This window comes from Carcharhinus amblyrhynchos, chromosome 14 (assembly GCF_965287045.1).
Source record: "Carcharhinus amblyrhynchos chromosome 14, sCarAmb.v2.hapA, whole genome shotgun sequence".
NCBI classification, from domain to species: domain Eukaryota; kingdom Metazoa; phylum Chordata; class Chondrichthyes; order Carcharhiniformes; family Carcharhinidae; genus Carcharhinus; species Carcharhinus amblyrhynchos.
The window spans coordinates 20,322,242-20,346,151 of NC_137337.1; the positions used below are offsets into that span (position 1 = coordinate 20,322,242).

A 23,910-nucleotide genomic window follows, 5' to 3' on the forward strand; every position below is an offset into this window, starting at 1 on the left:
TATCAGCCCACGCCTGATTATCCAGGTCTTGATGCTTATGGACAAATACTGCTTCGGTGCTTACAAGAGAGTGTTCAGTTAGTGTCAGTAAAAGTTTTTTCCTTTATAATGCAAAATCGTTTTCAATTAACAATGGGAATTCAGATTTATTTATAAAAATGTTTCAGTCTCTATACTGGGATCATAAGAACATTTTTAAAAAAAATCAAACATCTTAATAGAAAAGCACACTTAAAAAATATAGTAGCAAGTTGCCACTTTAAACTATACAGTCAATAATGGTTGTCAGAGTGAGTTAAGGCAGATTAGCTAAACTATGAAACCTAATCAACTTGGGACAAACCTTTGAAGTGTTGGGATAATCATTTGGACCAAAGACAAACCGTGTGCTCTCCATGTGACCCTTTAAAGATCACAGTTGCTGTGATTGAATCATACATTAATGAAAGTATTAATTAGTACAATCTATTAAAGGAAATTTGGATTTTAACTGGGGAAAAGAAGCAAGAAAGGGTTAGGGGGGGACTGATGCCTGAGTTTAGACAATTCAATCTAACAATAAGAACACAAGATCAACACTGGTGAAAGTGCACTGTATAAATGCACAAGCTGCCACTTTTGATGTAAAGCACAGTTTGCAATAGGATCATTTCACTCACTTTACATGCTTCAAAACATAAATGAAAGTGGCAGAAAGAGGTCTTCTTAGCTTCATGCCAAACCTGTGGCAATACTCAAAGAGTTTTTATTGGACCCGTTTGGGGGGGGGGGGGGGGGGGGGGCAGCGAGAGAGAGAGAGATCAAAAAAAATCATTGATCTGAAAAATACCACCTTCCCCGGGTCTGAGTGCATCAAGTCACTTTAGAGGCTACAGCACAAACAGGCCATTTAGCCAAACTGGGTAATGTCAGCATTTATGATCCAAGAGTCTGCTTCCAACCTCATTAACAAACCCTTTTGTTCCTTTCTCCCCAAGGTACTTATCTAGCTTCCTCTTAAATGCATCAACGCTATGCACCTTAATTACCTCTTGTAGTGAATTCCACATTCTTGCCACTCAGGATAAAAGATTCTCTGAATTCCCTATTGGATTTGTTAATGATTTAATGGTGCCTAGTTATTGAATTTTCTACAAGTGGAAACATTTCTATGTCTGTCACATCAAACCTCCCCATCATTATAAAAGATCTCCATTGCATCACCTCTTGTTATTTCTTTTCCAGGGAAAAGAAATGTCCAAGCCTGTCTAGTCTTCATGCATAGTTATACCCTCATGACTAATATCATCCTGGTTAATTGCTTCCCCTCCTACCCTGCTATGTACTGAAGTGCCTGCATATATCCTTTGTATAATATGGAGACCAGAACTATTCACTGTATTCAAAATATGGTCTAGGCAAGTTTAAAATGGCTTTGCTTTCCATTTCTATCCCGCTGAAAATAAACCCCGGAGCTTGGTTTCCTTTCGTAATGCAGCCTGGTTAACCAGTACCTCGTTATTTCTTAATAGCCCTCGAACTCTTTGCTCCTCTGGCATATTAAGGAAATTAGCCAAGCGGTATGTGGCCTCATTCTTCCAATCAAAATGCACCACGTCACATCTCAGCAACTGAGATAGATCTGCCAATTAAACAGCCATTCTGCAAATTTATCGATTTCTTGCAATCCCCCTCCCCCCACCCCTATAATCTTGCTTTATGTTCAATACATCCCTCATTTGATGCTGACTGCAAACTTAGAAACCGTACTTCTAGTGAAGGTGAGGTCACAAGGGATCAGAAGTGAGCTGGCAAGGTGGATACAGAACTGGCTCGATCCACATTTGTGGGAAGAAATAATTCCTGATTTCAATTCTAAATTACTTATGGATATGTCAGTTTATTCTGGACTCTCCTGCCAGAGGAAATAATTTGTACACCTGGCATATTTAATCATTTTATTGTTTTAGACACCTCAATTTAAGGGTGTTCAAATGGTCAGTGGATAGGCATATGGATAACACTGGAATAGTTTAGGTTAGAGGGTCATTAAATTGGTTCCACTGGTCAGTGCAACATCGAGGGCCAAAGGGCCTGTACTGCGCTGTAATGTTCTACGGAAGACAGAGGGTAGCAATGGAAGGGTGTGTTTCTGAATGGAGGGCTGTGACTAGTGGTGTTCCTTAGGGATCAGTACTGGGACCTTTGCTGTTTGTTTGGAGGAAAATGTAACAGGTTTGATTACTAAGTTTGCGGATGACAAAAATTGGTGGAATTGTGGGTAGCGATGAGGACTGTCAGAGGATACAGTAGGATATAGATCGGTTGGAGACTTAGGCAGAGAGATGGCAGATGGAGTTTAATCTGGAATAATATGAGGTAATGCATTTTAGAAGGTCTAATACAAATGGGAAATATAGAGTAAATGACAGAACCCTTAAGAGTATTGATAGTTAGAGGGATCTGGGTGTACAGGTACACTAGTCACAAAGTGGCAACATAGGTGGAGAAAGTAGTAAAGGTGGCATACAGCACACTTGCCTACATCGGCCAAAGTGGAGTTTAAAAATTGGCAAGTCATGTTGCAGCTTTTTAGAATCTTAGTTTGGCTGCACATGGAACAGTATTCAATTCTGGTCGCCACACTGCCAGAAGGATGTGGAGGCTTTGCAGAAGGTACAGAGAAGATTTAGCAGAATGTTGCTTGGTATGGAGGGCATTAGCTATGAGGAGAGGTTGGAGAAAATTGGTTTGTTCTCACTGGAACGATGGAGGTTGAGGGGGGGGCGACCTGACAGAAGTCTACAAGATTGAGAGGCATGGACAGAGTGGATAATCAGAAGCTTTTCCCAGGGTGGAAGAGTCAATTACCAGGGGCCATAGGTTTAAAGGAGATGTAGGAGTCAAGTTTTTTTTAAAAAAAAAATAGAGGATAATGGGTGCCTGGAACTCCCTGCCAGAGGTGGTGGTGGAAGCAGGTGCAATAGTGACACTTGAGTGTTGACAAATACATGAATAGGATGGGAATAGAGGGATATCGTCCCTGGGAGAGTAGGGGGTTTTAGCACGGACAGGCAGCATGGCTGGGGCAGGCTTGGAGGGCCATGCTGTAATTTTCTTTGTTCTAATCTGACTTAAAAATTGCCAACTTAAAATCAGAGAACCTTGTACAACAGCTTTGTCAGAGTAATTGTGGGGGGGCGGAAAAACAGAATGATAACCTCCAGGTTCACATGTGTTTATTAGGGAAAGTTGTTTCTCTTCACCTTATCAAAATTTCTCAACTTTGCAAATGGCTTTTACATCCCCTCTTAACTTGTTTTGTTCCAATTAAAGTTATTCTTAACTGTTCTTGTAACTAAAGCTGCTTACCTCTAGCTTATGGGAAATTAAAGTTACTGAAAATTACACAGTATCCTAACTGTGGCCTAACTAATCATGGAATCCCCACAGTGCAGAAGGAGATCATTCAGCCCATCAAGTCTGCGCTGACCACAATCCCACCTCGCCCCACATATTTATCCTGCCAGTCCTCCAACACTAAGGGACAACTTGCCATGGCCAATCTAAACCCATACATCTTTGCACTGTGGAAGGAAACTGGACTACCCGGAGGAAACGCTCTCAGACATGGGGAGAACGTGCAAACTCTACACAATGACCCAAGCCAGAAATTGAACCCGGGTCCCTGGCGCTTTGAGGCAAGAGTGCTAATGATTTGTGTAGGTACAAGGAAAAAAACCCACAGGAGATGGGACTGAGAGGATAGGTGAACCTGAAAGCTAGCACAATGGACTAAAATGGTCTCCTGTACTGTAAATCTCTGTGGTCACTGCCCAGTTAGGAATGAAGTGCTCAACTATGCCACTTAGTGGCTGATTTGATGGCAAACTACTACAAGAAAGCAAAGTATATGTGGTGAATTTGAAACAGTGCATTAAAAACTTCAATCTTCAACAAGAGCAACATGGAAAATCTAATCTGTTCACCCAAAGTAAATAGCTTAGGTGAAAAATCAATGTCACCTCAGGTTTCTCCTCCATCTTACAGCTTGGGGAGGGTTCATTGCGTTTGGCTGCAGTTTCGTCAGATTTAATTGCGCAAGCTGTTGTTTTCTGGTTATGAGAGTCTCCGTTTTCCTGTATCGTACACACGTCAACAATGCCATCCTCCACTTTACTCAGTAATCCACTGTTACCAACATCTGATGCTTTGGTCACTGTACAAAAAGAAACTTTAAATGACCAAAATGTACGATAGTGGTCCATTAGCGACATCCTTGACCAGTCACCTGCTGAGTAATTTTCTTCCACTTCAAGAGAGGAAAAAAAAAAGGGCAATCGATAACAAACAATATGCTTTACATTTAACTTCTCTTCACATCATCCCACATCCAAGCACACCCAGGGCGGCACAGTGGTTAGCACTGCTGACTCTCAGCACCAGGGACCCAGGTTTGATTCCTGGCTTGCGTCACCGTCTGTGCAGACTCTGCACGTTCTCCGTGTCTGAGTGAGTTTCCTCCCACAATCCGAAAGACGTGCTGGTTACGTGCATTGGCCATGCTATATTCTCCCTCAATGCACCCGAAGAGGCGCCGGATCGTGGTGACTCGGGGATTTTCACAGTAACTTTACTGCAGTGTTCAAGTAAACCTACTCGTGATACTAAACTTTAAATTCCCCTCCCCACAATTGCATCATCAGTTCACACAATTAGACAAATATGATGCAAGTCTTTAACAAATGCAAGGCACTAACACGGTAACCGTGTCTAGGAGGCAAACTTCACTGCCCAGCCACCAATAGTAACATCTGGGGTAGTTTTAATACAGGATTTAGCACTCAAAAAAAAACATTAATGGATTTTAAAAATTGAAATCAGTAAAACTAATCTTCTTAGAGGATAATCTCCAGCAGATTACACGCAATCTCAGTTTGCTTCTGGATCACCAAATCTAAAATAACATGCACTTGTATAGAACGATGATTGTTTCCTTTCTTTGCTCTTGTTAATATGTAGGGCACAAAATAAGGAAGCCTTTTCTTTTGGTTGATCCTGAAGGTACAAAACATTTTGTATTGCTAGAGGTTCGCAATCAAGTTTAAACAATGTCACTGGAATTCTACTGCCCCGCCCACTGTGGGAATTGGAGTGGGCAAGGGGGAAAATCCATTGACGTCAGGCAGGATTTTCCAGTCTCAGGTCGAGCGAAGGCATAAAATCCTGCGCTGAGTTTCAGTCTTGGCCAGTTAGAGGGTTCTCTACAAACACAGAAAAGGTCAGTTAAGGGCAGTGAGTCAGCTTGGCTGATGAGTAGGATTGGTTAGAGGCATTAGCTGGTCTTGCTACTTTCTCAAGGTCTCAAAGCTTGTGGGCACATCTTTTATAAAAGAAAAATTGAAACAAACAGTTGTTTCAGAGCTAGTAGCTTGCCTAGCTACATCACTTCATTAGGTAGCTCATTAGCCTCACCAAGGGCATCATGTACCAACAATCTCATCTTCCAAAGATTGGCTACTCGGTGAACAGAAACCATTGTAATGCTGTGAACATCACCTCTCCTCTTCCTCACCCTACAAAAGTAATGGTCAACAGCCTTTTAATGCCAGCACATCAAACTAAAAGGACACATCTGTTAAGCCCTGGAAACGAAAAAGGATCATCACGACTGGAGGTTAACTAGCAATGAAAGTTTGGCCATCATTTGATAATCTTAACTTCAGAAAGATCACAACATTACAAAATAAACCGTGTGCCTAAACTGGGAGTACCTGAATTACAAGAAGAACAGGTCAAAGACTTTGCATGTTCCTTACTCAGGAACACTATTTCTCACTCCACAGGTATTGCCAGACTTACTGAATATTTCCAGCTCTGTACCATTTATTCTTAGTGCCTGAATTATGCTGTATTTATTCATCAACATGCATTACCTCAAGATAAGCGTGAGCAAACCCAAAGAAAGAGACAAAGCAAAGGATTGCACCTCTACATTTGTTCATTTTAAAATCCAGATAACGTCAGCGCTGCTGTGCTGCCCTGACATTGTGGCTTGTAGTAGCTCAGCTTTAGTTTATTTATTACTTATTATTGTCACAATAGGCTGACATTAACACTGCAATGAGGTTACTGTGAAAATCCCCCTTAGTCACCACATCCCGATGGCTGTTTGGGTACACCGAGCCATTTAGCATAGCTGATGCACCTAACCAGCACGTTTTTTGGGACTGTGGGAGGAAACCAGAGCACCTGGAGGAAACCCACACGGACACGGGGAGAACATGCAGACCCGGGTCCTCGGTGCTGAGAGGCAGCAGTGCTAACCACTGCGTAGCAAGCAACATCTCGGCAGTGAAGGGGTTGACTGCTACTTAAAACCAACTGCCAATACAGTCATTTTACTGAACTTACCAGCTCTCAGATAAAACATAACCTCAGCTGCGACAGAAGAAAGATTCTTCCTACCTGCCATGTGTGTCGCGTAGACCCAAAGAAATGAACATCTCTTCATACAACTCCGACATACCATTTCCTGATATTCTTCATTATCTGGCAAAGTGGCACCAAGATGCTAGAAATTAAACAACGGTCACAAATTAACTGTCATTTAATAGTTTAAAAACAGTGGTCACGCCAGCAATGTTAAAGTTAATTTAGTTAGTGACAAATAGGCTTACATTAACACTGCAATGAAGTTACTGTGAAAATCCCCTAGTCACCACACTCTGGCGCCTGTTCAGGTACACTGAGGGAGAATTTAGCATGGGCAATGTACCCAACCAGCACGTCCTTCAGACTGTGGAAGCACCTGGAGTAAACCCACGCAGGCACAGCAGTGACCCATGCTGGGAATTGAACCCACGTCTTTGGTGCTGTGAAGCAGCAGTGCTAACCACTGTGCCGCCCATGAACTGTGCAATATTGCAAAGTCAAGTCCTCAATCAAAATAGTTTCACATGAATATTTTCTCAGATTACAGCTGAGGTAGACTTGGGGCTTGATTCCTCCAAAGTGAATGGAAGGCAATGACAAACCACCACAGACAAAAACAAACTGCAAAGGAAGCAGCTCAGGGTGTAGTGCCCACAGACAATCAACCAAGAACCTTGGCCTCAACAGACGTCAAAGCATGAAATCATTACCGGTATCCTAAAAATCAATTAAAATCGCTCAGTCTCAAGATTACAGATCCTAGTCCAAATGTCGGAAACCAGATCCAATAGTAAAAAGAGAGAGAACTCAATGTACTCCGTGTAGAGGAATATGGGCCAAACAGATGCAACTGGGATTATCATAGTAGCTTTGTTTAAAAAAAAGGGCGGCATGGACAAGTTGGGCAGAGGGGCCTGTTTCCATGCTGTAAATCTCTATGACCCTATGTACCCTGGAGCAAGGAACAATTTGCAGGGTGATGGGGAAAGAAAAGTTGCAGAAGCTTTTGCACACTAATTGGATAGCTTTTCAAATGCCTGCCACAGGAACAATGAGTCAAATAGCCTGCTGGGCTGAAAAATTCTATAGTGGGGTGATATGTTCCATAGGACGGACTCTTTTGTACGGTGGATTCCAAACATCCCTCCAATTAATATGTGAATGACAGTCAAGTAGCACACAGCGCACCAGGCAGACGACAACATTGACAAGTTGGAAAGAAAATGGGCGCTAGACTGTAACACTACATTTTGCACCTTCTCCCTTCCTTTGCTTTGAATAGTATGCTTTGTCTGTATAGCACGCAAGAAACAATACTTTTCACTGGATATTAATAGATGTGATGAATTAGCACCCCGGCACTCAGTTTAGCCCACTGGAAAGGGATGGGAAAAAGTCAGAGCACAGAATGTTCCTAGCGCGTGCAGTATTCAATCCCTAACTACTTGCTCCAAAGCTGCATGTGACTGTGGGAATTTGTAACACCCCTCAATAAAGTAGTTTAAAATTAAGAATTATCCAGGCTACAAAAAAAAATCTGGTCAATTTAACACTAATTATGCAGCACTTCAGGCTAAAGGATGAACTCCAAAAGATTATCCAGGTCACATATTTCCTGTGGGAGGGACAAGGGTTGGCCAGGGCCTGTTCCATCTTTCAATGGGGAATCATAGCTGATCTACAACCCAGTTCCACACATCTGCCTTTCCCTAAATTCCTCAACACATTTAATAAATATCCAAAATTAGCAATTAACCTAGCATCAAATTCCATCTGCAGGAGAGAATTCCAAACTTCCACCACCCTTTTTGTGTAGAAGTGTTCCATAATTTCACTCCTAAAGGATCTGCCTTCAATTTTTAAGACTACACCCACTCTCCCCATTTCAGCCCCCCAAGTCAATGACTCTCAGCAAGTGGGGCGGGGGGAGGTACACACCAATACCATTAGGTTCTATGAAACTCATCTGTTCTCCTTTAATTCACTGAAAGCTTTGATCAAACCACCCCTTAACATAACATAAGAACATAAGAAATAGGAGCAGGAGTAGGCCATCTAGCCCTTCGAGCCTGCCCCGCCATTCAATAAGATCATGGCTGATCTGTTGTGGCTCAGTTCCACTTTCCCGCCCTCTCCCCATAACCCTTAATCCCCTCTCTTATCAAAAACCCATCAACCCGCGTCTTAAAAATATTTAGCGAGGCAGCCTCCACCACTTCAACGGGCAGAGAATTCCAGAGATTCACCACCCTTTGAGTGAAGAAGTTCCTCCTCAACTCCGTTCTAAACCGCCTCCCCTTTATCTTGAGGCTGTGCCCCCTAGTCCTACTGTCTTTTTTGAGCGGGAAGAGTCTCTCCACCTCTATCCTATCCATCCCATTCATCATCTTATACGTCTCAATGAGATCTCCCCTCATTCTTCTAAACTCTAGCGAGTACAAGCCTAGTTTATTCAGCCTCTCCTCATAGCTCAACATTCTAGATTGTGTGTCATCTCTTCTCATTATTCATGTATTTGTAATCCAGGTATCATTCTAGGAAATCTATGCTGCACTCATTCCAAGGTCAATATATTCTGTTGCCAAACTCTGGCACCCAAAGATGTGGCCAGCATACGCAATGACCTATGCACTCCCGGGATATACTCTCTTCCACCTTCTTCCTTTCAAGAACAAGGTACAAAAATCTGAGGTCATGTATCAAACGACTCAAGAACAGTTTCTTCCCTGCTGCCATCAGACTTTTGAATGGATCTACATTATATTAAGTTGGTCTTTCGCAACTCCTTAGCTATGATTGTGACACTACATTCTGCACTCTCTCCCTTCTGTCTCTATAAATGGTATGCCTTGTTCGTGTAGCAGACAAGAAACAATACTTTCTTTTCACTGGGTACTAATACATGTGAGAATAAAGGCCTTGACAACAATCTCTTCATTGGAGTTAAGGTAATTTAATCCATCTGTATACATTGTTAAATTGAGTTTTCCCAAATTTCAGACTTCAAATCAAGAATAAATTTTCTACCCATTTTTTAATGCAGCATAAAGATAAGATTTCTAAACTGATATCCATTGCATACATTTACAGCCAACAACAATTATTGATCCAACTCCAACAGCTTGTTAATTAAGTGATTTTAAGTGGGCTTCTCAGAAGGTAATATTTTACAAGGTAGATTCTTACAAAACAAAGAGAAACACAGTTTGAACCCACTGATTTAATCAGTCCAATTAACTCAACCTACTTTAATGCAGTAAAGTCCAACAGAATTCTTCAGTTTTTACTCGATTTTTTGGTACCAGAGTATGACCTAATGTAGAACTCAGCACAAAAGCAAGTCTTTCAGCCCAACCGATCTGTACTGGTGTTTATGCTCCATGTGAACTCTCCCACCACCATTTCCATTCCCACCCCCTCTATCACTTAAAGGGTTATGCTATTAGGGTAGCATTAGTTATTTGTCCCTCATTCTATCATGGGATGTGGGCATCACTGGCAGGGCCAACACTGGTTGCCCAATCCCCAAATGTCCTTGAACGGAATGATTTGCGCAGCTAGTTCATAGAAACCCTACAGTGCTGAAGAGTCTGCACTGACTCTCGCCCTCTCCCTGTAGCCCTATCCAGCTCAACTGCACAGGTCTGTGGGGTGGGGTTGCTGTTTATTCCAATGCTCAATGTACATTTGAAACAGAATCATAGAATTAACAGCACAAACAGGCCCTTCGGCCCAAACTGGTTCATGCCAACCAAAAAGTCCATCTAAGCTAACCACATTTGCCTGCAGTTGGCCCATATCTAGCATCTAAGCCCAGAGGCGCACACCATGAAACAGAACCTGTTGCTTTATCGACTACATGATTCATACTACCATTGGCAATGACACGGTGGCTTCCTCTGCTGAATCTAATTCTATTAGCCCACTTGCAGAGTACCATTCTCGCTGAATTTGCTGGTCTCCTATCGGAATTGGTTTACCAACTTGTCTTGAATGACAGAGCAGATTCAAAGGGCTGAATGGCCTACTCTATTTTCTATGTTTGTGTTACAGAACCAATGCACATCATTACTTGATTATTTAGTCCTGGGTGAATTGCAGCTCTGGCAACTCGCTGCACCCAGCGAGAAGCACAAACCACCAAACTGCTGACAAAGGTGGATGATCCGGAGAATTGTGGCAGGACAGAGAAGTTAAGGATTCTCTTGGTGCCCAAGGGTGTAGAACAGGGAAACCCTGCAACTTATACTGAGGCACTTCTTTCACAGGTTTTTGGCAAGGTGTTGCGATTTACCACTGGCAGTGGATTGAGCTCATCGCTCTTTGGCTTTGCAACACCGCGTGGCGTACCTACACCCCAAACCAAATCACTATAGAGAGGTGTCAATCGTGCCTCACCTGGGTCACTGTCCACGTGGAGTTTGCACATTCTTCTCGTGTCTACGTGGGTTTCCTCCCACTGTCCAAAGCTGTGCAGGTTAGGTGCATTGGTCATGTTAAATTCTCCCTCCATGTACCTAAAAAAGCGCCAGAGCGTGGCAACTAGGGGATTTTCACACTAACTTCATTACAGTGTGAATGTAAGCCTACTTACGACACTAATAAATAAATTTTACTTCTACAGTGCAGGAGGTGGTTATTTGGCCCATCGAATCTGCACTGACCACAATCCCATCCAGGCCCTATCGCCATAACCCCATGCATTTACTCTAGCTAGTCTCCTGACACTAAGGGGCAATTTAGCATGGCCAATCCACCTAACCTGCACATTTATTGTATTCCTCCCTCAGCAGGCACGAACGATATCCATTCATTGACTTCTACCAAGGTATCATAGAATCCCTATGGTGCAGGAGACCATCTGGCCTGTTGAGTCTGCACTAACTCTCCAAAAGATCATCTTATTCTGGCCCACCCTCCCTTAGAATCATGGAATCCCTACAGGGCAGAAAGAGGCTATTTGGCCCATGAGCCTGCACCAACAACAATCCTACCCAAGCCTTAGCCCCATAACTTCATGTATTTACTCTACAAATCTCCCTGATGCTAAGAGGCAATTGAGTATGGCCAAATCAACCTAACCTGCACGTCTTTGGACTGTGGGAGGAAACCTGAGCACCTGGAGGAAACCAACACAGATACGGAGAGAATATGCAAACTTCACACAGACAGTAACCCATGGCCGAAATTGAACCCAGGTCCATGGCGCTGTGAGGCAGCAGTGCTAACCACTGTTCCACCTCCTATCCTCACACACGTTAACGTGACTAAACCATCTAACCTACACATCATTGGACACCAAGTGACAATTTACCAAACAGGGATAACCCGTCTCTTCCCTAATTTTACTATTGAGCCCCTAGTAACATCACTATAAATCTGTGGAGATATACATGTTGTTATACAGAGATATACAGAATATAGATAGGCTGGAAAATTGGGTGGAGAAATGACATATGGAATTTAATCTGGATAAATGCAAGGTGATGCATTTTGGTAGATCCAATTCAGGTAGGAGCTACAAAACTAATGACAAAACCATCAGGTGCATAGACACAGATCTGAGAGTACTGGTCCACAGATCCTTAAAAGCAGCACCAGTGGTGTAAAAGGTGGTGAAACAAGCATATGGCCTGCTTGCCTTCACTGACCAGGGCATCTAGTATAAAAGTTAGCAAATTATGTTACAGTTATATAAAACTAGTTAGGCCACATTTGGAATACTGTGTCCAATTCTGGTCACCACAATACCAGAAGGATGTGAAAGCTTTGGAGGGAGTACAGAAAAGGTTTACCAGGCTGTTGCCTGGTACAGAGGATAGTAGCTACGAGGAGAGATTGTGTAAACTGGGATTGTTCTCCTTGGAAAGTCGGAGGCTGAGGAGCGACCTGATAGAAGTTTATAAAATTATGAGGAGCATAGAATGGGTGAAAAATTGGAAGCCTTTTCCCAGAGTAGAAATGAGAAGGGGACACAAGTTTAACTTAAGGGGGAAAAGGTTCAGTGGATGTGTGCTGGGGAAAGATTTTTTAAAAAAAACCAGAGGGTGGTGGGTGCCTGAAATGCACCTCTGAGTGAGGTGGCTGAGGCAGCACAATGGCAACATTTAAGACTTACCTGGATAGGCAAATGAACAGGCAGTTGGTCTGGATAGGACAACATGATCGGCACAGGCTTGGTGAGCCAAAGGGCCTTTTCCTGTGCTGCTCTTTGTTCTACATGGTGGAGTTGAATAGAAACTCTCCATATATCCTGATGACCTGCTTATTTACTCCTCTGACCTGGCCTTATTCTCCCATACACTCGCCAGAATTCCAATGCCTGCCAGGGAACTGGAGTGGACAATGAAAATGTCCATTGACCTTGGGTGGGATTTTCCAGTCTTAGGTCGAACAAAGCTGCAAAATCCTGCCCATAGTTTCTACGCTTGAGCAATTTGTCATATTTCAGGTTTTAAAATTAATTTACAAAAAAGTGTGATTTTTTTTCTATTCCTTGCCAAAAGTAATCTCTTTATCCTTTCCTTTTCAAGGTCTCTGTAAACAGTTCTAAATATTTTAGCAATTTTAATTAATCGACCCCTTGGAAATTTCAAGCTCAACATTGACCCTTTGTTGGAACATATGAAGTAAGACTGAGCACATTGGTCTAATTTACCGCTCTCTTTAGTTGGTTGTATAATTTCTCTAAGTACTTATTTCAGTGCACTGCCCAAGCTTTTTTTTAAGGCAAGTGCATTAATCACTTTTATTTGGAATAAGAAAACACCCAGAAAGTTTTTCTACAAAGTCACCAGCATTTAGGTGGCTTACTGTTCACTGTCTGTCAAATTTTCAGTTTTATTAGCAGTCTACCAATATTGGATAATTCCTCTGGCTTCATTTAGATTTGGCTAGATTAGCATGGGTGCAATTCTCCTATCAATGCACCTCTCTGCTGCTCCATTCATTTCTCAATCAGTTACTTGTCTTCAAACTCCACTGTCGATTATTTCTACCTTTATTAGGAGATTCTGAACACAAGGTGTCAAAACTCTTGTTAACTTGTGTACTGATATTTTTTGCTTCTTTTCACTCTCTTGGGAATACGATCAGCCCGCACACATGTCCCTCACGACTTACAAATCAGAGATTTTGAGGGGGGAAAAAAAACCACTCCATTTCCGCTGGTGCCTGTTAAATCACGAATAGATCTTCTATTAGAACTAAATCCTTTTGTTAGGGAGTCCCAATTCCATATCAAGTTCTCCAAAGATGTGCAGGCTAGGTGGACTGGATATGCTAAATTGGCCCTTAGTGTCAGGGGGACTAGCTAGGATAAATGCAATGGGTTATGGGGCCTGGGTGGGATTGTGGTCAGTGCAGACTCAATGGGCTAAATGGCCTCCTCCTGCACTCTAGGGATTTTATGATATATATATTGTATCCACTTATCCAAATTAAAAATATCTTAAGATTTATCCACAATTTGATTCAACTGGTGACAAATGTGGTACTGCACATTCCCTCTAATTCACACGTACTGGTCAAGTCCTAAACTGGTTTTATTTCGGTCAATATTTGCTTCTTAACATCACTCTCTCACATTTTTAGTCATAACATTGAACCTGCACTGGAACCAAAAGGCATCTCAATGATTGAAGATACCCAACTGCTACCTCCCTGCTGCTGCTGCGTTGTTAGATTGCTTGGCAGATTCTTTGACAATCTGCAATTTCTATTGCAAGTAAGGGCTTGGCTGCTGAATCAGAAGGTTATGGGTGCAAAGTCCCATCCCAGTAGCTGCAAAACAAAATTCTGAGTTGCTGTTCCTGTGCAGAGTAAGAAGTCTCACAACACCAGGTTAAAATCCAACAGGTTTATTTGGTAGCAAAAGCCACTAGCTTTCGGAGCACTGATCTTTCGTCAGATGAGTGGGAGTTCTGTTCACAAATAGGGCATATAAAGACAAACTCAATTTACAAAACAATTGTTGGAATGCAAGTCTTTACAGGTAATCAAGTCTTAAAGGTATAGACAATGTGAGTGGAGACAGGGTTAAGCACAGGTTAAAAGAGATGTGTATTGTCTCCAGATAGACAGTTAGTGAGATTGCGCAAGCCCAGGCAAGTTGTGCGGATTACAGATAGTGTGACATGAACCCAAGATCCCAGTTGAGGCCGTCCTTATGTGTGTGGAACTTGATTATCAGTCTCTGCTCCGCGACTCTGCATTGTCGTGTCGTGAACTCCCACTTACCTGACGAACGAGCAGTGCTCTGAAAGCGAATGGCTTTTGCTACCAAATAAGCCTGTTGGACTTTAACCTGTGAGACTTCTTACTGTGTGTTTACCCTAGTCCAACACTGGCATCTCCACATCATTCCTGTACAATGCAGAGGAACAATTAAACTATTCCAGATGAATGAAAAGTATCCCAGAGCTTTATTCTGAACAAGGGCGGGGGATAATCCTCAGTGGCTGAGCTGTATTTATCCCTCAAATCAACATCATTAAAACAAAAGGGCACTTGGTCTCCATTATATTGCTGTATGTGGGAGCTCGTTATTTCTTTACAACACTGACAATACTCCAAGTATTTAATTGGCTGTAAATTGCAGATGCAAATGGAATACATTATAAACAGAGTGTAAAAGTTGGCAAGTACTACACGGCACAGGTTTAAGGTGCATGGGGAAAAGCTTCAGAGAGGCAATTTTTTTTTAAATATAGAGGGTGGCGAATGTCTGGAACGCACTGCCTGGGGAGGTGGTGGGAGCAGGTACTTAAGGGACATCTAGACAAATACACGAATAAAAGCAAATTAATCCGGATGCTGGAATCTGAAACCAAAAGACAAAACGCTGGAAAATCTCAGCAGGTCTGGCAGCATCTGTAAGGAGAGAAAAGAACTGATGTTTCAAGTCCAGCTACCCTTTGTCAAAGCTGAAAGGCACAGAAAGAGAGATATTTATTCTGCAGGGTGAGGGAATGAAAGATGAGTCATAGCCACAGAAACCAGGGGAAAAAGACTGCTCATAGCTGTCCACAGAGAGAATAAAGGGTGTGAATGGCCATCAGCAGAGAAGCTGAAATGAAGATGTTGGGGGAGGGAACGGAGCGGGAAGGAAAATGGATGGGACAGAGACAGATTTCAAAAAAGAGAAGCGAAGGGGGAGAAAAAGGGAAGGGAAGAGGGATAAGTAGAGGGAAAGAGGGGGGAGGGGAGAAAAATGAAGACAGGTGAAAAAGAAGTAAAAAGGTGGAGAACAGTAAAAGATTAAATAAAATGAAATGAAGAATTGAAGTGGGGTGGAGCAAATCAGCTGAAGTTGTTGAATTTAATGTTGGGACCGGAAGGCTATAAAGTGCCTATCCATAAGTTGCGATGCAGTTCCTCCAGTTTGCGTTGAGTGACTACATGAATAGGATGGGAATGGAAGGATACGGACTCCGTAAGTGCATACAGCTTTAGTTTAGGCAGGCATCATGATCAGTGTAGGCTTGGAGGGCTGAAGGGCCTGTTCCTGTGCTGTACTTGTTCCTTGTTCAGTGAAGACAGGAATTCTCAATAAATAGTGGGTGGGCATTTTACATTTAACTTGGAATTTAAAAAAAAGTAAAAGGAACTGCAAACTAGTGAACAGAATCTGATTGTCATTAATGATCACCTAAAGCAGGTGCCAATTACTGCAAGCAGGAAACTGCAACTTGTGTGCCTCTCTAACTGGGTGAATGCAGGTATATATGTATCTGCTGATGTAAAGAGTAAATCATAAACAGGATGTAAAAGATGGGCCAAACACAAAATGCTGGAGAAGCTCAGCAAATCTGACAGCATCTGTGAAAAAGATCAAAAGCAAACATACAAACCAAGAAGTAGGTGTAAATAATCCAGTCTGAACAGAACAGGTTGTATCTCTAGACTGCATAATGAGTTTGCGAACACTGGCCTGCAGCATATGGGGAGACAGTGATGTGGTGGTGTTGTCATTGCATTAGTAATCTAGAGGCCCAGGAGAATGCTCTGGGACACATGGGTTCAAATCCCACCATAGCAGTTAGTGGAATTAAATTCAATTAAAACAAAGTCTGCAATTAAAACATGGCCACCACTACTGAGTGTATGGAACAATCCTCATTTATAAACCTTAGGGAAGGAAATACACCGCCAGGTCTGGCCTACACATGACAGACTTTTAACTGCCTCCTGAAACGGCCTAGCAAACCATTCCGTTCAAGGGCAATTAAGGATGTGCAAAAATGCTAGCCTTGCCAATGACACCCAAAGGTTCACAGTCATTGAACTAGTGTGTTGAAACATGCTAAGCTATTAGAGTCGGGAGCAGTATCTGGCCAGTTTGCTACAGACGCTGATCAGGCCAACAGTTCCAGAGCAAGGAGAATCCGGTTGAAAGGGCAAACAAAGACTGCAGAAACGGATTCATCCAATAGGTACAATGTTCTTAGTAGCTGAGAGGGTGTGGGTAAAGACTATCAGAAGGACAGCCAGAACACAATCTACTGTAATTTGGCGTAAACAAACTGGAATTAATCTAATGGTGACCTGGTTCCAGACACCCACTATCCTCCGTGTGAAACAATTTAGCCAATAGGTCAGTCACAGCTATGACTACAATCTCACACCCTAAATAATTACTCAAATACCAAATGGGTTCAACACCAGATTAAATACAACATTTCCAGGAGTTTGGGTAACAAAAAAAAAATCACATCCATCCATTGCATACTTTAAACTAGATGGATTACTCTCCCCTCAAGCTCATAACAAAAACCGAACAGCAATACAGCAATCATTTTAAAAGTGATCTAAAATCATTCTTATTTTCCAACAACCAGGCAACAACAATGATTTTACTTTCTCCATGAAGAGCTGATGGAATATGGAGTAGTTGAGACAGGGACTGATAAATATTATCAGAATCCCCACAGTGCAGAACAGGTCATTCAGCCCATCAAGTCCACACCGATTTTTAAAGGGAAAAAGTGGATAAATAGTTGAGGCAGACAATATGTGTGTGTGTGTGTGTGTGTGTGTGTGTGTGTGTGTGTGTGTGTGTGTGTGTGTGTGTGTGAGAGAGAGAGATTGCTAACAGACTGATAAGCAATGAACTACATTCTATAACCTCATGATGAAAGCAAAATACTGTGGATACTGGAATATGAAACAAAAAACAGAAAATACTCAAAAATCTCAGCAGGTCTGACAGCATCTGTGAGGAGAAAATAGAGCCAATGTTTCGAATCTGGATGACCCTTCGTCAGAGTTGTGAACAAAGAGAATCAGCAGAGATTTATACTATTGGGATGGGGGGAGAGGGGGTTGTGGATTGGGACAAAGGGGATGTAAGTGAGGATAGAGAAGGCGCTAGAAGTGTCCGTTAAGTGATCAGAATGCAAGAATGGTAGCATCTGTACCTCTGTTCTGCCATTCACACATTCTGATCACTTAATGGACACTTTTAGCACCTTCTCAGCCTTCTGTATCCTCACTTACATCCCCTTTGTCCCATTCCACTTGCCCCCCCACTCCCTTCTTCCCCCACCCCAATAGTATAAATCTCTGCTGATTCTCTTTGCTCACAATTCTGACGAAGGCTCATCCAGACTCGAAACGTTAGCTCTATTCTCTCTGCACAAACGCTGTCACACCTGCTGAGGTTTTCCAACATTTTCTGTTTTCTACACCTTAAATGGTTCCAAAACAAAAGACCGTCAAACTTAAATAGAAACTATGTACGTGTGAACAGTTGTCTTACCCGTCCATGGAACCAGTCTTCACATACGACACATTGAATCATTTCATCAGGCGTCTGGAGAAATAAGGACACACAGGCTCAGTGAGGCAGTGGCCATGCCTTATAACTCAAATCTGCAGCACTTAAGAAGCTTCCAAATAGCTTACCTCATCCTCAGGATCTGGATAAGGCCTCTTGCAGACACAGTACAATCCAAAGAAATTGTCATTATATTTATTGCCCTCATTTGCTTTCTCCTTTTCCTGAAAAGCAACAAAGCCACAGGAAGTCATCAAAAAGCATTTTCCGATTATTAACTGCAAGCATCAAACTGCATCACTCCATTACAATTAAACCCCAAATTATTGATATACTGAACAACATTTGACAATGATCATCCTCGCTGTGATAATAAGAGACAAGACAGATGAGAGCATGAAATGAAGCAGAATTCTAAAGTAAAAGCTTCCAGAAAATGCAACTGAGAAAAAAAACAATAGAAAAATATTGATGAATCACCAATTCCTTCACCACAACAGCACATTGTAAATACAGTGTGTAACCTGGAATGTGTACAGGTCCAAAATGCAATGTTATCATTCTAGACAATGTTACTAAAGTACCACCGCCCCACCCCCCAAAACATGTCTTTACCCGGTTTCTCTCCTATCCTATCCTGGTTGTTCTCATTTCCCATTCTTTTCTCTCTCCATCTCTTGGGTTCCTTCTTTACCTTTGTCCTTATGACCCTCTCCCAGTCGCACACTGATCCAGAGTCTTTGTTTCCGAGACATGCCACTTTGTGCGAAGATAAATACTTTATTCATTCATGCGACATGAGTGTCAGTGGCTGGCTGGCATTTATTGCCCACACCTAGTTTGCTGTGGCTCTGGAGTCACGTGTAGGCCAGTCTAGGTAAGGACAGCAGATTTCCTTCCCTAAAGGACACCAGTGAACCAGATGGGTTTTTCCGACAATCAACAATGGTTTCATGGTCACAGTAGATTTTTAATGCCAGATTTTATTTCACTGAATTCAAATTCCGCCATCTGCCATGGCGGGATTCGAACCTGGGTCTCCAAAACATTAGCTGAGTTTCTGGATTAATAGTCTAGTGATAATTCCACTAGGCCATGTCCTTCCTTTTATTCTTGCTGTTGCACACAATAGTAGCAGTAGTGCTGCCGTTCATTTTGCCCTTGGACAAGATCATAGAGGAATTCTTTTCTCCTCCCTCCCCACCCAATCCCTTCATGAGCCAGGGATTTTCCCCATCTGGAATTTGCCTCCTTGGCTGTGAAGGAAAGAGCTGGACAAAAGTGTTGAGTCATTGTACTCCAGCTGTTAAAGATGCGAGGCAGGTTTGATATACCAGCTCGCCTTTCAGCCTGTTTGTTTCAGCTTAATACCAGAGGGTCATTTCAAGGCCAAGTTCATCGAGCAGGTACCTTCCCCAACCCTCACCCGCCGTACTGAATTATGGCAGCGCAATTTTGGATTTCTTAAAATTTATTCTACAAGCATTCTGATCAGAGGACTATATTACCATCATTGTTAATTAATTAAGACTAATTTACAAATGCACTCTGTCATAGAAAGCTGACAAGAGCGTCACTGGAATTTGGCCTCTTAACTAATGCTTGTTGAAAAAAGTTGTTCTCAATGATTGTTCCCGTTCTAAATTAATGACTCACTGTGTACAATTTTAATTTCTAACTTCCAGAATTAGAGCCCTTACAAAGGGTACAGAGACCAAAGGATGTTGGAGACAGAGTCCTCTTGCTGATGAGCTCAGTTACTAAAGGATGATTGTGATGCATTTTGAAACATGAACCCCATACAATAGAATAAGAAAACAAAATACTGAGAAAGAGGACATAAATTGGGTCTATGAATCATGCAATTTATGTCCAAAATCAAGGCTGAGAAGCGCAACATACATAGGGTGGATAGTCAAGAGGCTTTTTCCCAGGGTGGAAGTGTCAATTACAAGGAGGCACCGGTTCAGAGTGAGAGGGGAAGTTTAAGGGAGATGCATGGGGTACATTTTTCAGGCAGAGAGTGGTGGTGCCTGGAACGCGCTGCCCGAGGAAGTGGTGGAAGCAGGCACATTAGCAACATTTAAGAGGCATCTCGATGGGTACATGAATAGAGAAGGAATGGAGGGATACAGACCAAGTAAGGGCAGAAGGTTTTCTCTTTAGTTCAGTTGGGGCATGAGCAGCACAGGCTTGGAGAGCTGAACAGCCTGTTCCTGAGCTGTATTTTTCTTTATACATGCTTTAAAATGCTACAAGCACTCCTTAGCTCCTGCTGATAGGTTTTGCACAACAGTTCCTACACTACCATTAAGAAGCACATTGAAAATGATCGTGAATTAAAAGGTCTATTGGCCACAGCAACAGAAACTTACCGAGAAAAACTTGCACTGCAGATTGTTAAACTTGCTGTTCCCACAATCGCAACGGAAGTTTCTGGAACAATACAAATAGGCAGATATTACCAATTGAAATTACCCTCCAAAACAAGCTTTTACAATTTGACTACTGCTCTTAAAGTCAGCACTCATCATGTTCCTCTTTCAAAAAAGCTCAATATCATGCAGTAATTCAAATATTACTGAACTTCAACTAAAGTCCCACTGATTGAACTTACTGAATATTACAAATATCCATTGGACAGTAGGCAACAAAAAAAAACAGGATTCCTCTTAAGTATACATTTTCACAAAAGCATCTGCAATCTCAACTTTTAGTATTTTCTTTTTTTGGGTTTTTGTCACCCAAACCTTTTACATATTAGATTTCATCCTTCCAGAACACCATCTATTTAAAATCCCACATTTGCATCACACTGCGTTTCAGGGGCCACTTATAACGTTTAAAATTAATGTTCCCATTCATGTGCATATATTACACACAATTGTGTGGATCCACAGTCACGGGACCAACAGATCTTTATTTAAGCTCTGTCCAAAGATTTGATGCCAACACAAAGAATAGTCTTTCCCAACCTACAAGTGCCACAAAACAAAAAGCACAAATGGAACAACATTGGGCATGTTTGTGGGCAGATTAAAGGGCTTGGCAGCTGCACCTGGGCAGCAGTGGCAAGCACTGCTGTCTCACATGGAGGATAACACTGTGCCTTTCAGTATTCAATTCAAACAACTCATGGCCCTCGTGACACTTGCAGCTACAAGCTAGACGGATGCCAGGGACCCGGGTTCAATTCCTGGCTTGGGTCACTGTCTGTGTGGAGTTTGCACATTCTGCCTGTGTCTGCGTGGGTTTCCCCTGGGTTCTCCAGTTTCCATTCACAGTCCAAAGATGTGTGGGTTTGGTGGATTGACCATGCTTAATTGCTCCTTAGGGTCAGGCAGGCCAGCTAGGGTAAATGCATAGGGCCTGGGTGGGATTGTGATTGGTGTAGACTCGATGGACTGAATGGACTCTTTCGGTACTGTATGATTCTACGAATATCACAGTAAGAGGCCCAATATCCTGGCATCAATATCCTTGTTCAGCAGCTTCCGTGCAAAGAAACGCATTGTGCTACTTGTCACAACATTGAGGGCCATGCCTTGGTGCATTATCTATTGTCCTTGGTTTGCCTTCTGTCTAGTTCAGTGTCTTAGTTTGGAACATTATGGAGAATAACACTGTACCTTTTAGTATACAATTCGAACAGTTCGTGGCCCTCATGACACTTGTAGCTACAAGCTAGACAGATGCCAGCAGGCTGGCCTCCTTTCGGTGTACAGGTGTTACAAGCATACAATGCCTGTCTCTTTACATAGCCCTGTAAGGAAGACAGCGAAGTCAGAATGAAAGAGTTTACAAAGTGCAGCAGTGATAATCTTCCAACCATTAATGCAGCAATTTCTGGAGCAAATCCACAGGTTATTTGCAAAATTAAAAGTATTTTCAAGGAAGCTGAAATGCAAGAGTCAGTTAAGTGGGATTTCACTTGAAATTACAGCACCCATCAAGTCACCTCATGTGCAATTCAACATGCAGCTTTTGGGGTGGGGGTGGGACAGTTAGAATTTTGATTGCCTATTTTAGACAAGGAGCTTATGAATCAAACTGAACATAACCCAAGTAACAGATTTGGGAGCTGCCTGAACTGTAGAAAATAGATTGGGTTATCAAAATCCCTACAGCACAGGAGGCCATTCAGCTCATCAAGTCTGCACCAACCACAATCCCAACCAGGCCGTACTGCCGTAACCCTACATATTTACCCTGCTAATTCCCCTGACACTAAGAGGCAATTTAACATAGCCACTCCACCTAACCTGCACAACTTTGGAGTATGGGAAGAAACCCATGCAGACAGGAGAACGTGCAAATTCCACTCAGTGGTTGGAAGCTGGAATTCAGCACAGATCTCTGGCACTGTGAGGCAGCAGTGCTAACTATTGTGCCATTGTGCCACCCAGGATCCTTCAAGGGTTGCATTTTTCAAAACAGTCCTAAGCAAGAGACTCACAAAAATATTGACCCTGCTTACACACACCCGAGGACCAGATCCTACCTGGAGAGAACGTGCCAACTATCAAAAGGAAAGTAGTGGGGCAATACATAACTGCAAGTGGTTACTTCATTTCCTCCAACTGTAAAAACAAACATTTGTGGTAGGCAACAAAAATCTCTTGCTATAGGAGCACAGAGCAGGTACTGAGTACCTATCTCACATGAAGCAGGGTCCCTGCCATCCTCCACAAATCCCAGGCCCAAAGTGAGGGAATTCCTCTGCAACCATCCCAAAATCCTAGTGACCCACAGAGCTGGGGGATCCCCTCCAACGCCCTCCCCAAATCCCAGAGTGGGGGAATCCCCTCTACCTCCCTCCCCAAATCTTAGTGATCCAGAGGGGAAGAGATTCCCTCCATCAACCTCCCCACATCCCAGTGATCCATTGTGGGGGACTCTCCCCAAATCCCAGGGTGCTTCTCCCCCATCGGCCCCGCCCCCTGAACAATTCTCAACATTCTGAAATGTAACCACCCGCCTCCGCGCAGACCAATCACAGGGGGCCGGAATTTGTTACATGAAAAAGGCGCCAGGCGGAGGCGGCGGGACCCGGGAGGGCGGGGAGAGGTGTTATTGACATGAAACTAACACGGCCCAATCTGTGCTTTACAGCAGCTGCTTCCCTCCCTTCTCCCACTGGGATCAATCCTGAGCATCAACCAAGCCTCAGACACACAGCCATCTTCAAAGAAAAATAAACAACAATGTACTGGCTGGCATTTCCCACAGTCGGAAACTGATCAGTGGAATTAACTACCTCCTGTTTCGTTATATATAGGGGGAGAATTTCCATGGGGATTAAATGATTTCCACCCCCCCCCCTCCAAATATACACACACACACACATACATAAAATCAACAAACTTGGATTCTTTATTTTGTTTAGTAAATTCTGGCTTTTTTCCCCCCTGCTGGAAATCCTAATCTAGCCCCAGTTGATATGAGGTTTGGGAATGAATGCAATTCGCTCCCACCCCAGACCCAGACACACACACACACATAGAGAAGACAAAGGAGACATTCCCCACACTCACATCCGAATATGAACATCTATCCGAGTCGCTGCCACCTAGGACGGCGCAGGCTTCATTTTCCAACTCCTCATTCTCCTCCAAAACCTCGGCTAAAGACACGATGGGATCCTCCTCCAGCGACCGCTTGAGATTCCCCTCATTTGCCGCCATCTCCAAATGTACAAGGACTTCCGGGTTGGGGGCTAT

General features: G+C 42.8%; 1 protein-coding gene across 1 annotated transcript in view; it reads right to left on the reverse strand.

Annotated features, from left to right (window-relative positions):
- Nucleotides 1–23,900, reverse strand: part of LOC145352467 (putative E3 ubiquitin-protein ligase UBR7) — a 34,301-nt gene extending 10,401 nt beyond the window's left edge. The window contains exons 1-7 of the mRNA XM_080202369.1: nt 23,725–23,900; nt 21,820–21,953; nt 20,566–20,626; nt 18,319–18,414; nt 18,173–18,226; nt 6,448–6,553; nt 4,005–4,198 (exon numbers count right to left, since the gene is read on the reverse strand). Coding sequence (XP_080058495.1) covers nt 4,005–4,198; nt 6,448–6,553; nt 18,173–18,226; nt 18,319–18,414; nt 20,566–20,626; nt 21,820–21,953; nt 23,725–23,874 — 795 coding nt within the window. The 5' untranslated portion in view covers nt 23,875–23,900. The remainder of the gene's footprint in view (nt 1–4,004; nt 4,199–6,447; nt 6,554–18,172; nt 18,227–18,318; nt 18,415–20,565; nt 20,627–21,819; nt 21,954–23,724) is intronic.
- Between the last annotated feature and the right edge of the window lie 10 nt (nt 23,901–23,910).